We start from the raw sequence: 16,137 nt of genomic DNA, 5'->3' as shown, positions 1-16,137 counted from the left end.
GAGGAGCAACGGACTATTCCATGAAAATGCATGCCCAGCTCATGTGCTGAGTGGTCAGTGTCATCAAAAGCACATTATCATTACTCTCACTAAATTTACAACACGGTCTCAGGCATTCGTGGAATGAAAGACATAGGGTTGTACCAGCAATCATGGCTCTGGAAGCAGGAGGAGGGTGGACTGGAGTGTGGGAAAGCTCAAGCCTTACTGAACAGAGAGGAAGCTGGAAGACTCATCTTGGAGGGCGATGATGGGGTCTTGAGCTGGGCAGTGACAGAGAGTGGAGTGAACACACAGGAGGAGATGAGAAATTACGGACTCGCGGGCACACGCACACACACATGCACACAGGTTTGCCGGCTCCACCAGAGGCTGTGAGAAACATGCGGAAAAGCTGTTCCCTCAGAGCTCTTCATGGGAATCTGTCCTGCTGGCACCTGGACTTCTGACTTCTGACCTGCAGAACTATGCAAGAAAGTTCTGTTGTTTGAAGCCTCCCAGCTTGATGTGCCTGTTTCACTAGCCCTAGGAAGCAAATACACTAGGCAAACATTCCCATGTGTTTGTAATTTTTTAAATGAAAAGAATCATTACTTTAGCAGTGCACTGGGTATAATTTTTTAAGGTAGTATTTCCAGATTCTTGTCCATATGCAGTTATTTACTTGGTTGTAGTTAAAAGTCAAATATAGTTTTACTTCTGGGCTTTTTGTTCTCACTTGACAGAGCACTAATCTGCGTTTTTTCTAATTCAAGGGAATCCGTCTCTACTGACCACTGGGTCACATTAGATCCTACTGTTTCCACCCTCAAAATGAAACAGGTTCCCCACTGCATCTCCAGCAGGCAGCTCTGCTGACTTTTCTGCTCACATCGCAGTACGATCTGCTCATTACATCATGGTCTGTGGGTTGCCCAAGTAACCCACTGATTCTATCTTACCCAGATAATGTCCCCTTGCACCAAATCAGATAAAACTCAGCTGTGGAGTCCCCTGAGAGGCCACATAGAGACACTGAGTGGGTTTAACTAATGGCCAAGCAATATCCTGTAGGTCTCCCAATGCACAGAGCAGAAATCAAGTTGATTCCTTCTCAGTTGTCCTAGAACGGGAGGGGCTGTAGCCGTGGCTCTCTGCCACTTTCCAACATGCACATGGAAGCCAAGTGTTAAAGTGGGTCATATCCAAACACCAGCCCAGCCTCTCAGGGGGCATTTGTCAGCCAAACTGGGGGCTTGTCCTTCCGGTCCCTGCCATGAGTCAGCCAAGCCCACTGCCTGACTCATGGTGCCCAGTCAAGGTTCATCAAACAAAACACAGGTATGTTCAATACTTCAGGGCCCCTGAATCACAGTCATAAACAAGAGAAGGGTAAGGCCAGCACATTGCCTATAAAGCCACACTTGGTGATTTTGATGCAGGCAGCCTTCAGTCCACACTTTGAGAAAACCCAATCTAACCAGTGTTTTGAAGTCAGAGACCATATTCTGTGTGTATGTTACTGAGCACCTGCTGTGTACCACACACTCCTCTAGTCCTGGGGATAGAGCAGCGCCCAGTCTTCTGTGGACAAGTCCCTGTCCAAGGTGCCACATGTGTGCTGAGGTGAGGCAGGTGTCTGCCCTGGAAGAGACCCCAGAGGGAGATGGGGAATTGGCTCCCAACACAGGTCTCAACTGGAGGAGATTTTGCCTTCCAGGGACCACTTCCAATGTCTGCAAACACTTTTGTTTATCACACTGGGAAGTGCTATGGACAGCTAGTGAGCAGAGGCCAGAGATACTGCCGAGCATCCTGTAATGCTCAGGGGGGGAGGGCAGCCCCCCCCACAACCAAGAATTATCTGACTCAAAATGGCAGTAGTGCCTAGGTTGAGAAATCTTCAAGAGAGAATGGAGAAAGTGTCATAACCAAGGAGGAAACAAGGCTCATATGAAAGTACAGAGGAAATAACACATTAGTGGCTCTACAGTGCAGTACCCAGGGCTCTGCAGCCTTCTTCCCTCCCTCCCAGCTCTCACCCATCCTAGCTGCATCCTACTCTCGAATACCTGGCAATAGCACGGCAAGCCCTGGAACTACACAGGACTTGGTTTGAAGCCTGGCTTTTCCATGCTTCACTGTTTGACCTTGGGCTAACCCTCATTTTCATCTCAGCTCTCCTCCACCAGCAACAGGGACTCAAGAAGAAAAGGGAGAATATTTTTATGAATTTCTGATTGACAGTCTGACAAACTCCCACTTACCTCACAGGGTTGATGCAATGCAATGAGATCATGCATATAAGGTGTTTTGCTCAGTGACAGCACCTGCTAAGCACTCGTCACATGTCAGCTGCTATGATGATACTAAACTATGTCCCCTATAGTCCCTGCTTCATCCTTTAAATTTACCTTTTAGATTCTTGTTGAGACTCTCACTTTTTCCTAATACAACCAATGGGCAGCTGGTGACTCTTGTAGCACCATGGTGCTAAGTCCAGAGCCTATAGTCTTCCATCCTTCCTTGTATGTGGGAGCATCTATGAAGAAACCCCTTCAGTCAAAGTGGTGGAGGACCAGCTTGCTATGGGAGTACACTGTTGGCACACCCGTCTTACACAATCATTCTTTTCTTCCACTCCTCATTTTAGGCCATTCCACAGCCCTGGATAGTGTGTCTCAGGGATAGCTGCCCCTGTAGGCCACCTCTAATTTTGTACCCTAGGCACCCCAGCACCTGTCTAAATTACCACCATGTCTAGATGACATAGTTAATGTATCTCAATTCCCCTGAGGTGCTGAAAATGCCTGCCCCAAACATCTGCAAATAAGCCCTTTTTCTCCAAGCCTAAAGAAGGTCCCCCTCCGCTTTCTACACTGGACTTGTCTAAATGTCAGCTGGTCTGGGTGTCATCTTTTTTGAAAGATGGCTACCCATATGAGCACTTTCAACACTTTGAAGGGTCTTTGGGCTCCTTCTTGTTCTAAGCCTTTTCCACAAACTCTCACATTTGGCAATTCTGGTTGAAAACATTCAGGGAACATGGAATGGCATAGTTATTAATCTGTGAATAAATAAAGCCAAAATTATCTGGAAGAAAGGTAGTTACGTCATTAATAAGGAACTAGCATTCTCCAAGCAGAAATACAGAGTCTCTCTCCCTGGTTGGAGGACTTGGGTACTATATTCAATATCAAGAACCAGCTGAAATTATATTGTACCAGTTCTGCCACTGTCCTGTGGAATTTCAGGAGCAGCCAGAGCTCAGGTTACTGCTTAGCCCACCCTGCTTTGTCCAGCACCCCTGAGGAGCTTAAGCGATTCAAGAGGGTTTTCAGAGTGTAACTCACCATCAGTGCCCTCAAGCTCTCTGGCCATCAAGGGCTCATTTGCTGGGTAGAGCAATGTTTACTTAGATTATTTGTCCTCCTGTTTGAGTGACAAAGTTCTACTTGACTTTCAACTCTCAGACTCAAAGTTACTTCCTCTCAATAGTTTTCCCTGGTTCTCGCCCTTCTTCCATCCCCGAGTCCCTCTTTTGTGCCCCGTCACAACTCAGATGTTCCGTCCTGTGGGAGACTTGAGAGCACCTCGTGCGCCTTCTTGTTTCCCTCCCCGGCCTCACTTGCATGTTGGAATAAAGCGTCCTCTGAGTTTCCACTCCAGTCCTATTCGTCCACCCAAATCCAGCACGAGGGAACATTGTTAAATAAAATAAAACAAACACTGGAGGCAACTCCCTAGATCTTTTTCATCTTTTGTTCTAGTTCAAAATACAGTAGCATAAAAATACATAGTTTGGCTTGATCGGGGATGGCGAATTTCTGTAGAACATGGCCATAGCACCCATTTGATCAAGAGAGTTTCTGTCGTCCAGGTTCTAGGGAAAAAGGATCAGTCACTGCATCGACATTCTGCTGTCCCACTTTTTGCCTTCCCTTCTTCCTCATCTCAGAAGGCTCTTGACCTCTTCTGAGCCAGTGTTCATACTAACGATCCCTTAAAAAATCCTCCTGGAGCGTCCCCATTGGCTGTCCTGTGGCCAAGCAGATACTTCTGATGGCTACTTAAGGTTCCCCTTCCTTTAAAAGTCATAGTCAGCCTTACAGGACCAGGACCTAGTTGGGGCAATAAAGGTAATAAAGGTGCAGTATTTAAGGATGTGCTCACGCTCTGGTTCTGACCCAGCACTTGAACCTTGAAGGTGAGCACCACCTTAAACTCTGCACCCTTGTCACCTCTCTTGTCCCATCCGACCCTACACCCTGCATTATTGTTTAACAAGAGAAAATATTTATTTTTACATATTTAAGGGAACTCCATGTGCATGAGAGGTTCTTCCTGCATTACTGCAAAGACCCCACATGCAACTGTTCCAAAAAGAACTGGAGTGTTTGAATCTTTTCTCTGCCTTTCCAGTGCACTGGTCATGATCCCTGATGTTTTACTTCTGCAGTCGCTCTTGCATCCAGGTCAAAATCTCAAGGGCTCACTCACTTGTAGACTCCTGCAGCTATTGACAGAACTCAAAAGTTCCAGATTCCAAGTCTACCTACAAGGGATGTGTTACTTTTCAATACCCACTTTGGATTTTACATAATCCCTAAGATGGCCATTGTTAATATCAGTAATTTTCCACAGATGACTTTGGTAGATGTGTTAATTGTAGTATTACTCACTTCTTATTTTCAAATCTTTTAATTTATCATCTAATAGACACAGTGATCCATGAAATAATTCATTTTTATTTTGTTCCTCTTTTAGGTGGCCAGGCTTATTACTATTCATAGCACAGCCCAATGTTTTGATTATTAAGTGGTATCATTTTTGCCCTAATGACTTTGTGCCTTACACACCATTCAAAAGGAAATTGAATATTAATGAAACATTAAATGCGACCCCAAACAAACACTGAGCAGTGTTAACCCTCGTTACCCACATGTGAAGGAACTGACTACTCAGTCAGAAGGGGGCTGGGAGATATTCTAGAGTGGCACGCTCTGGTGTGAGCAACTGCATCCTTGGAAGCTCTTTGGGATGCTGTTCCCAAGGCCCCCATCTCCCTTCCCAGCATTCTGCCCGGCATTCACTCCTGTTCTTTGTCCTCATGCCCGCTGGCCTCTCTTCAGCCTCCCGTTCCACACTCTTCTCCCTGTGCTGGGAATGCTCCTCTCACATGCCAGTCATCCCTTAAATCCCAGCTTAAGTTCACTTCTTTGGAGAAGCCCTCTGTAGTCCTCCCAACTGGGTCAGATCCCCTTGTCACATTCTCATGACACCACCTTACAACTGCCAACTGGCAATCTTACATTGACTTAAGTCATTCTTTGATGAATCTGTGTCTCCTATAAGATCATAAACCTTTTGAGGGCAGAGGATATCGCAGTTGTTTGTTTGTTATCATTTTACCAGGTTTCCAGAAACTCCATCTTATCTAGCTCCATGGCAGGCAGAAACGAGAATGATCACAACCACTGCTCCTCTGAAACGTGGCCTGAGCCAATTCCATCTTCCCTGTGACTCACGCTGGAATGCCATCTGGAATGCCCACAGGCTTTGCTGAAGCATGAACCAATGGTACAGGATCAACTCTGAGAGATTGTGATCCATGTGGGGCCTAAACGAACTGGGAACACATTTTTAAACTGTGAAATTCTCGTTGTTATGATTAGCCTATTTAATAAGTAAAACTGTAATCTCTTAGGACAGAGAAAGCATATCTATTTCACCCATTACTCTATACACAGCTCCTGCCATAGGGCTCTGGCACTGGTGAGTGAGTGAGTGAGTAAATGCACGAATGAATAGAATAGCAAGTATCACTTAACATATAGAAAAGTTGAGGGACAAAAAGATGAAGTGACTTGATGGAATGATATTACCGAGTCAAAGCAGAACCTAGGACTCACCTGCGATCTCCCACCACCACCCACCTGGGATAGTACTAAGGTGGCTTCCCCAGGACAAGAAGTGTCAGAAAAGGCCCAGATGGCCTCTGTACTCAGGATCCTGGCATCGTAAGGTGTTTGAATGACATGACTCAAATTTCCTCCCACTGTCCTGATGGGAAACCAGCTCCGCAGAGATGGCCAGAGAATGCCCAGAATCCCTAGTTCTGGGAAATCCAGCTACTAAGACCAGATCTGGCCAGCCATGCAGATGGCAGTGGAGTCACAGACTGGGTGTGGGAACCACACCCTGAGTCTGAACAGACTCCACTGGGCCCCGGGGCAGCACTGAGCGGGCCACCAGGACACTGCTGCCTGGGCCAGGGGCTCTAGGATGTGGGACAGACGGGAGAGAAACCTCTGGGTACAGCTTAGCCACTTGGTATCTCTCTCCACATACCCATTTACTCTCTCTCTCTCTCATTCATTCATTCATTCATTCAGAGTCTATCCTATGCCAGATACTTCTTTGCACTGGGGTCCCAAAGGTTAGTGCCATTTCCCCAGCCACGCAGAGCTTCACTCTCTCATATGGTTGCCATGAGCCCTGTGCAGCCACGGGGCACGTGAAGTGTGGCCAGTCTGAATTGAGACATAAGTGTAGAATACATCCTGGATTCCAAATGCCTAGTACAAAAAGAAAAGAAATGTAAAATACCTCCTTAACACTTTACTATATATTGAGTATATATTGAAATAGTAATACTTTGGAGTACATTATTAACATTAATTTCACCAGTTTCTTTTTACATCTCTTACTGTGATAATTAGAGAAATTTAGTTACAGCTGCAGCACAACGCTGGTCTAGAGACCTGCCACCTAGAGGAGAAAAGCTGATGAGCACCTTTCAAGCCGGAGGGGGAGGGTAACATTGCTGGCTGGCCCGAGGTGCTAAGGGAGCCCAAAGGAGATGTAGCTGAAACTGATGGGCAGGGCTGAGGGGCACAGAGCAGCTTCCTAGAAGAGTTCACATGCAAATCAAGAGTCCCAGGACAACTCTGGGCTAGCCCCAGGACCAGGACCCTTGGGAGAAAACCCAGTCTGTACGGAGGCATGGAGCTGAGAGGCCCAGTGAAGTCCAGATGTGTTTCCAGGGGCAGCAGTGAGAGGGGAAGAGGGGCAGGGGGAGCAATGAAGCCAGAAAGTCCAAGAGACGTCAGCTCCTGGAAATGAGTCTGGGGCTCTGCAGCAGAGTTTTAGTGTGAGCCACATGCAAAGTTTTTAATTTTGTAGGAGCCACATTCAGAAAGGTAAAAAGTAGGTGAAATTGACTTTAGTAAAATGTTTTACTTAACCCATTTAAAATATCATTTCAACATGAAATCAATGTCAACCATTCTTAGTGAGATCTCTGTGTTCTTTTTTATTAAGTCTGTGAAATTGGGTGTGTACGTCGCACCCCAGCCCCCAGCCCATCACACTGTGTGCTCATGGCCCCCTGTGCCAGCGCAGGTCTGCCGGACTTTTCTCTGGGGTGCAGTGGGAACAGCTCTTAAAGAGAGGTGTGCCTTAGAAAGCTCTCTCTGTAGGTATAGGAGAGAGGAATGGCTTTCTGGAGGCTGTCACCACCATCTGGGTGCTGTCACCTGCTGAGGCACCATAGTTTATAAACTGGCCAACGTGGGAGCAAACTTTCCTTTTGCAGACTTTACCCTGATACGGGGTTATTTGAGGGCCTTGTTGGGATGCAGACCGCAGAGCATTGTCCTGAGTTTTGTCCAGAGTTCTGAAAAGGGGAAGCTGCTCATTCAGTTCCCATCTGGTTCTAACCACCTTGCCGACGCCGGCCTGGAACAGACTCCTTAGATTGTTCCACCTCTGGGCTTCCCATCTGTGAAACTGTAATGCCAACACTCGCCTCAAAGGCTTGGGGCACAGATAAAAAACTGAAGCAGCATAAGCTGAAATGCCTTACACTGTGCCTGATACAGAACCGATCAGGAAATGGTAGTTTCCTTCTTTCTAAGTTATCATTGAAAGGACTCTCTCACATCTCCAAGAGCAGCTAAGGGGATGTGAACTCAGACAGCATGTCTGGGGATCAGACTGCCTTCACTGTCTGCTGGAAAGACTCCTCACCTTTTCTCCATCCCCCACGCAAGGGACTTCAAGGACTCAGTTCATTTCAGGAAGAAATATTTAAAACTATGCAGATTAGAGCCAGCCCTGCATGGGGGCTTTTTCCTAGCATCACAATACGCATTAACTGGTAAGAAAATGCCTTTTCATTTCCTTGGGCTCTATCTTATTGGAAAAGCAGCTTAAAAACTGTTCCTTATCTTCAAGGAGTTTCCAGGTGTTTAATGACTTGGTGGGGTAATAAACAACTGAATTCGGGGAAACCATTATGTGAGATGTTACCTCCCACTTTCCCCTCTGCCTTTGAGAATCAAATCCAGCTATATAGTCTAGGTGGAATTGGGAAAAAAACATAGGTTTTGAAATCTGACAAACCTGAGTTTGAACCACAATTCTGTGGCTGATAGCCATAGAATCTTTGAGCAAATTGCTTATCCCTTTGAGCATTGAGGTACTTTTCTATAAAATGGGTATGACATATCTTTGCAAGGTAAGAGTTACACATGCAAGGTGGGAATGTATTAGTTATCTATTGTTGCATAATGAATCACGCCCAAAACTTATCAGCTCACAACAACATTTGTCATCTCACAGTGTCTGTGGGTAAGGAATCTGGCCATAGCTTAGCTGGGTCTTTTGGCTCAGGACCTCTCCAAAGGCTGCAATCCAGGTGTCAGCCAGGGTTCAGGTTTCATTTCAAGGCCCAAGCTCACTCTTTGGCCATTGGCCCTGCCCTGTGGGCCTGTGGAGATAGGGCAGCTCAGATAGGGCAGCTCATGTCATCAGAGCAAGAAGGCAAGAGGAGTCAGAGAAAGAGAGACTGCAAGACAGAAGTCTTTTATTCTGCTGTGTCTATCGGTTAGAAGCAAGTCACCAGCGCAGCCCACAGTCACAGGGAGGGGATCACATGTGGGGGTGAGTGTCAGGAAGTGAGGACAATTAGAAGCTGTCTGCCACAATTTTTAAAGATTTTCAGTAAACAGTAGCTGTCATATGACCAAATAGGAGAGAACTCTACAAAGTAACCTTTACTACAGAAATAGACAAAATCTCCTGGATTATGTATTAGGGTCAAGAAATTTAACAATCATATGACACTGTCAGTCCATCAAAGATCTTGATTCTACCCAATGCTACGTTATCCAGAGACTACATTTATAGATGTATTTAATTTATATTAAATACAGATTTAATAACTTGTTGCCAAATAACAATGTTTGAATACCAGAGGTAAAAGACATACATCTCCCCTATGTAATATTTTATTATATATCTAGTTATGTTAGGATGTCCATGTTTTTATGGGAATGCAAATAAAAATATGCATCTTATTCTTCTCCTTTAGCATATTATAAAGGATTGGATCCTTCTGTATGTTCTTTATAATTAGCCCTTTAATAGCTATGTAGCGTTTCCATTCAGTAGATAAATATAAGTCACGGTTTACTTAACCATTCCCCTTTTCTGTGACATATCAGTTGCTTTAATGTTTTGCCATTAAAAGCAATGCTGTGACTGAGTATCTTTTGTGTGGTAAGTCCCCTCCCCCCCATAATTTGAATTATATCTTTAGGATAAAATCCTAGGAAAAGCAATTAGAATACACACATTTTAATGGCTCTGTCAAGTTTTCATCCAAATGAGAAAATGGCTTTGGTTTTTACATAAGCAAATATTGCTCCATCAGCTCCAGACTGAGCTCCTCAGAGGCAGATACCCTAGCTTAGTTTTTACATTTTTTTTTTAAACAGGGCATCTTGCCTCAAAGCAACATTTAATGAGTATTGTGGGCTGAATGAACAAAATATTTGAAAATCTGAGACTTTAGAAAAAATATTTAGGCTAAATCTATTGAAACATTTTTTTTTTAAATCAGGAGATGTTGCAGTTCCATTTAGAAATCACTGAGAGTTGTGAGGGAGGTATCCATATGAAGCACTGGGCTCTCTTGGGTTCCCTTTTCTCTCTCATTGAATCCTCACAGCACCCCCTACAGTTCATTTTCCATACAGCAACAGAATGAAATGCTCCAAGCACAATCAGATTAGGTCTAAAGTTGGCTTTAATGAAGGGTCCCAGGAGACATTTGTTGGCCCCCAACGTTTGAAAAGAAATAGTAGGTCCTTTTTTCTACGGAGAATACTAGTTCTCTGGAGATGTCTACTTGGTCAGACACAAAATTTTCACCCAATACCAAGAATCAGGGGAATTTTCTTTAATGTAGTTAACCCCAGGGAATGAGTCATTTTAGCCAAACTGTAAGTCAGAGTGATAAAACATTTAGGTAAGCATGGCACCAATGATCCTGAAAAAGCATTTTTATTGGTCAAAATTTACACTGGCTGATGTGCCCTGCTACTCGGCAGCACTTACATCTTGGAATTCCACAGTACCTCCTCCCCCACCCACCACCCCTTTTTAAAAAGAAATTTTAATTGACTGATTTCAGGAGCTATCATCCTCATGTTTCAGACCCAAGAGACCAAGTTGTACAGATCAGAGTGTGTGAGCACCACAACCACAACTTATTTGAACCCTTGGTTCAAAAACCATCTCAGGTTTCGCCACTAAACTGGAACCACAGTGCCCTCTGGTGGGCATCCGGTCGCTTGGTTTGTTTCAGGCCCTCTTCACTGGCAGAAGTCTCACCTACTTTGTGCTTCCGTTTTTCTGTTACTCAGGTGAAGGAGGCCATGCAGCGGATCCATGACCGAGGCAACATTGGCAAGTTAATTCTGGACGTGGAGAAGACCCCGACTCCACTGGTGAGTCAAAAGCAGAGGGATCTGTCCCATCCAACGCGAGAGAGTCTGATCAGGTGCAGGCACAGGCAGGGCAGAGGGAAGTGCAGGCAGCTTCTGGGCTGGCAAAGGCAACTAAGTATAATCAAATAATTGCACAAATGAAGGGTGTCACACACTGAGACAAACGCTAGGGAGGAAAGGAAAATTCTCCCACGAGAGTGTTTCAAGAGCAATGTGGGGGCTGTCAGGAAAGGACAGAAACCATCGACCTATGTCCGGAACCAGTGCTGTCTATCGGCTGCCACGAATGGGAAGAATTCTTGGTAAAAATCTAATAAATTCATGTTCACGTACTGAACAGATTGGTGCCGACTGCCTCTGAGATGCCACTCAATGACTCCATTGATTTTGCTTCCTTTTATCAGAATAAAACCCCTGTATCCAGGGATCTCACCAGGAGTGAAGCACATCAAACCCACATCCCAGACGCTCTCACAGTGGCCACTTGAGGGGGGCTGTGCGGTGTGGGGGTCAGCACAGAAGCTGCCATCTGACCACGTGACTCAAAGTCCAGCTCTGAGCGCCTGTGTGTGACCTGGGCAATTACCTTGCCCTCCAACATTCGTCCCCGTCTGTAAATTGGAGATTGATAAATTCTCAGAATTATATGCATAAAACATTGTCTTATACACACTACATTCCAGGAATGATTTGACAAAGAAAATACTTAGGAAGGTTTGTTTGTTCTCACATGTTTAAATGTGGAGCTGCATCAGTCCTTTACAAAAGAGAAAGGACGAAAATGTCTGGCATGGTTTAATCCAAAGTGTGCATCTTCAGAAGTGTTTACTGGGCTTTTATAACCATAATGCAGTTTAAGTATGATGGCCATATCCCCCAACGGAGGGCAGTCACATGAGAGGGCATTTTACAACGTATAAGTGACTGATGGCAATAAGGATATACTTCATTAAATGCTGTGGCAACAAATGTTCTGGGGCAGATGGGGGGACCAGGTTAAGGAGGAGAAGGTGGCTGGGATCCTGGATCTTCTGTGCACCTGTGTTGTGTTCTTTAAACAAACGACCAAGCCTGTTTCAGGCCCAGCAGTAAAAGGCAGGCAGGTCTAGACACACCCCGGAATGCTTGTTGCTTTCAAGCCAAATAGCTGGCACTGGCATCCTACCTGTTTCCATTACACGTGAGGTCCTGCTGGGCACTAGGGCAGGTAGGAAGGCCTTTTTGACCCGGAGTGTGTGGGCAGTTCTTATCAAAGCAGGAGCTGAGAAGCACACCTGGCAAGGTGAGAACTGAAACCCTGCCTCGGCATCTCTCATGGGTTTGTTCCTGGATCTCAGGAGGGCTTTCCCCCTGGGACTTGGGGAAGCAAAGCAGTGATGGAGAGTGGGCCGGCTCAGTTCTGTATTTGGAGCATCACTGGGGTGGGTGGAGACCACAGCCCATCAGGATGGAAGACTAGGCTTGAAGAACTCCTCTCCCAAATTCCAAATACTTGCCCTGAAGTCCCTAGCTCAGAGACGCTTCTTGCAGTGCCCAACCTAAGATAGCTTATACCACACTGCCTTCCTGGGGGAGCAGGCAACCTTAGCTTCTGGCCCTTAAAAGAGTCCTGTCGAGTGACTTCATCAGTTGCTTGAAGGAGGTGGGGGTCAGGCTGCAGAGCCATCTCACAGGTCCGCTGTTGCATTACAGATGGCCAACGACAGCACGGAGACCAGTGAGGCAGGAGAAGAGGAGGAGGACCATGAGGGCGACAGCGAGAACAAGGAGCGGATGCCCTTTATCCAGTAACCCAGGCCCCAGCCAGAAGAATGAAGGGCAGTTTGGAAGAAGAGGGGCCAGCTGAGGAAGCTCTTCTGCACCCCAGTGAACAAACCCTGTAGTCCAGTGTGTGTCGTGTTTGTCTGCAGTCGGCTGAGCTAAAAAGCTTTTGATCACTGTTGTTTTTTGAAATTAAGTGCCAATCTTGTTCCACGCAGTATTATGTCCCTCCCCTTCTGTGTATCACCCTCTCCCCTCTCCCTTGTCCCAAGACCATCCATCTTTGGGTCCTTCTTGACAGTTCTAGAATAGCCTTGCCAATTAATACAAGCCCACAGGCCCAATGCCTAGGAAACCAGGCATGGGCAAAGACAAGTTTGGATGGAAAGGTGTGATCACAGAGCACTATCCAGATCCGAGAATTCTTCAGGCCAGTGACACTTTTCGCTGCCAGCCACCCATGCTTCTGGTGAGAGCACATGCCAGTGTGGCTGGGCAGAGAGGGGGTAGGCCAGATCGTTTCATGAGCCTATCAGTTGAAGATCTCTCCAAATAGTCCTTTCTCCCCCTGTAAGAGGCAACTTCCTCACACTCATTCCGTTGTTTCAAGGTCAGAAGGTAGGATGCTCCATCCCTTCACTGGTCCTTGTCCATAAATGCAGGGAATCAGATGTGATTTTTTCAGGATAAAAGATGGGTCAACAGCGTGAGCTGGAGGACCAGTCACAGAAACCTCTGAAACCACATCTCATGAGCTAAACCCTCTCCTCCCTCACCGTACATACTGAACTTTAATTTTAAGAAAACTGACCGCGTGTGGGACTACTTCAGCAGTCACAACTGAGTCTCGTCTGCATCTGCACACTTGCCATCAGCATTACCAAATGTACTGTGCTCACTTTCTAGGAGTGAGCCGCCACCTTTACTGTGGCCCCCCCAGGGGAGGCCTCCCTGGTGGACAACATTTGGAAAAGATCACTGAGCAAACTTGTACTTGCCAAAGCATGTTTCAACATGTACCAGATTTCTAGTGCTACAAAAGTTTACGTTTAGTATCACATGCCAAATGCGTGGCCCTCTCCTCTGAAATATAAAATTATGGTGCAGACTTTTTGCAGAACCCCTGTATTGGGGAAACTGGGGACCAAACTTGATTATACGCTGTTGTTCAATTTTCCAGCTCCTAAACTGTGAAGAAGTTCACCCATTGCCCCACCGCACTTGGCATGGCTGAGGTGAGCCGTTAACCTGCAGGAAGAGAAAGAGGCTCCACAAGGGGGTCCTCCTTTCTTTCTCCCACTCCTTTGGTCCCAAAGGGCTGACTCTACCACGCATAAACCACACTGGAGACACAAGAAGCCCACACGAATGGTGCCCCAACTCACTTTACACGCTGGAAGATACTGGAGGGTTCCCACATTGCCCGATCTCTCCACCGCTGAGCCTTAGGGGAGGCCCAAATCTTCCAAGAAGTAACGGGAATGATCGAGTTTCAGCAGTTACCTGTTTTATCTCCAAAGTCCTTTTGTAACAAATGTCACCTCATCAGTCATGTTCTCTTTCCCACCCTAAGCTCGTGATGACTTATTTATGCCAAATATTTGCCTGAAGGGAGTGTCGTTGTGAATGTACGAGGAAAATATGGAGATGAGAAAGGGCGCTGCCGTCTGATGTGCAGAGAGAGGAGAGTAGCTCCACCCCCTCTTCTCTGCCTGCTGTAGGGCTCACCAACTGTCCAGCTCTGGAACATTTAGAGAGCGGATGTCGAGGTTCCATCCCGACTCCTTTGCCAAATACTGTATTACTGGTCGTGTGCCTCCCATACCCAAGCAGACCACGGGTCTTAAGAAGACCTCTTCTGCCATTTCCTTCCAGCTACCCAAGGGACACTCCTGGTGCGCTGGACAGAAACGGCATTTTCTAGGGCTGAGGAACAAAGAGCCACTGGTCACATCCGAGTTCCCCTCGGCCAGGTACGTGGGCACTCCATGTTCGGAACCCAGCCAGCGGGCCTGTGTGAGGAGAAACATAAGTCATTCCACCCCAAATCTGTTTTTCCACCTAGCAAGAGTAACACAATAATCACAAATAATGCCAGTTGGTTAAAGAAAACCCTGTCGTCTCCTCGGAATACAGAATGAGAAGAGAAAACTAGACCTTGACTAATGCAATTAATTTGTGTCACGAAGGACAAGGGACAAAAAGAATCAAAATTAACTGTTTAATGTGCTCCCTTCTGGAGCGCCCTCTTTCCTGCCCTGGGACGGTCTCTCTGGAGGAAGTGTGAAGAATGTCTCAGTTTGCCTTAAAGGAACTGTGAAGGCTTCTCTGTAACCTAAGCTTGATTGGAGTGAACTGAAACATTGTCTAATGTATTTGTGGCTTTAGAGCTTTTGTTATATTGTGCCTACAAAGCAAATTATGTTTACATAAAAATATAAATAAAGTATTCAGCATAGCATAACCTCGCCTGGCATGAGTTACTTCACGTAAATAGTTGTTGGGAAAGAAGCACCCCCGACCCCCGAAGAAATGTAAGGAATGGGTGACTGAAAAAGGAAAAACAAAAAACTGGTGACATTAGACTCTCCAGATGAGGAACTAGGGACTACATAGAAAATATAGGGTAGAGATGAAACAAGCCTTTAAAAAGACATTCAAGTTTCCCTGAGCAAGGAAGTAAAACCATTAACTAAAAGGATTAGCAAAAACATCATATAATAATAATAACAACAACAACAATAGCCCTGGCTGGTGTGGCTCAGTGGATTGAGCTCACACTGAGCTCAGTGGATTGAGCTCACACTGAGTTCAAACCCTTTGGTTTGAACCTACAAACCAAAGGGTTGCCGGTTCGATTCCTAGTCAGGGTCACTGGCCAGGTCCCCAGTTGGGTGTGCATGAGAGGCAACCACACATTGATGTTTCCCTTTCTTTCTCATTCTCTTCCCCCTCTTTAAAAATAAATAAATAAAATCTTTTAAAAAATAACAACAATTATAATGGCATTTATAAGGCACCTACCTACTATATGCTGTTAAAAGAGTCATATACATATGTACAATATGCATTCACTGGCCTTTCCCAACAGCCCTGAGAGGAAGGGTTTATCACCAAGTCCACTTTATAGCTGACAAGCCTGAAGCATAAGGGAGTTTTGCCCTTGCCTAAGATTACACAGCCAGTAAGTGACAAGAGCCAGAATTTCTGAACCAAGCCAGAATTCATGCTCTTAACTGCCGTATCGTGTTCTCTTGCCTTAAATAAAGTTAAAATGTGATGCATTTCAAATTGCCATCCCTTGGTCACTAGAAACTCTTTAGGGATTTTGTTTTCTCTAATTTCAAGGATATGTCTGTCAATTTGTTTTGCTTAGTAGCAAATAATATGCATAACAAGAAGCACTTTTTTTCTCCTGGCCCTCTCTGCAAGTGTTCAGTGCAGTACTGATTTTAAAACACATGTCAACCACTTTTATTTTCACGATCTAATATCCTCAAGGTTATCAAAGAAATACACAAAAGTAAATCTCCAAGGGCTAAGATTTCACGAAGGAGGAATTCATGATTAGGGAGGCTTTATCGTGTTTACCTGATTTCTC

At 45.6% G+C, this 16,137-nt stretch overlaps 1 protein-coding gene across 1 annotated transcript in view; it reads left to right on the top strand.

Moving 5' to 3' along the window:
* The window catches only part of VAT1L (vesicle amine transport 1 like), a 148,784-nt gene extending 133,806 nt beyond the window's left edge, over positions 1-14,978 (top strand). The window contains exons 8-9 of the mRNA XM_045819199.1: positions 10,692-10,775; positions 12,468-14,978. Of these exons, the coding sequence (XP_045675155.1) occupies positions 10,692-10,775; positions 12,468-12,566 (183 nt within the window). The 3' untranslated portion in view covers positions 12,567-14,978. The remainder of the gene's footprint in view (positions 1-10,691; positions 10,776-12,467) is intronic.
* The last annotated feature ends 1,159 nt before the right edge of the window (positions 14,979-16,137 follow it).

This window comes from Phyllostomus hastatus, unplaced genomic scaffold (genome assembly GCF_019186645.2).
Source record: "Phyllostomus hastatus isolate PE091 unplaced genomic scaffold, TTU_PhHast_1.1 phas_scaffold_345, whole genome shotgun sequence".
Taxonomy (NCBI): Eukaryota; Metazoa; Chordata; class Mammalia; order Chiroptera; family Phyllostomidae; genus Phyllostomus; species Phyllostomus hastatus.
Note: the sequence above shows the minus strand (reverse complement) of the source record. Positions and strands in the feature narration are given on the sequence as shown.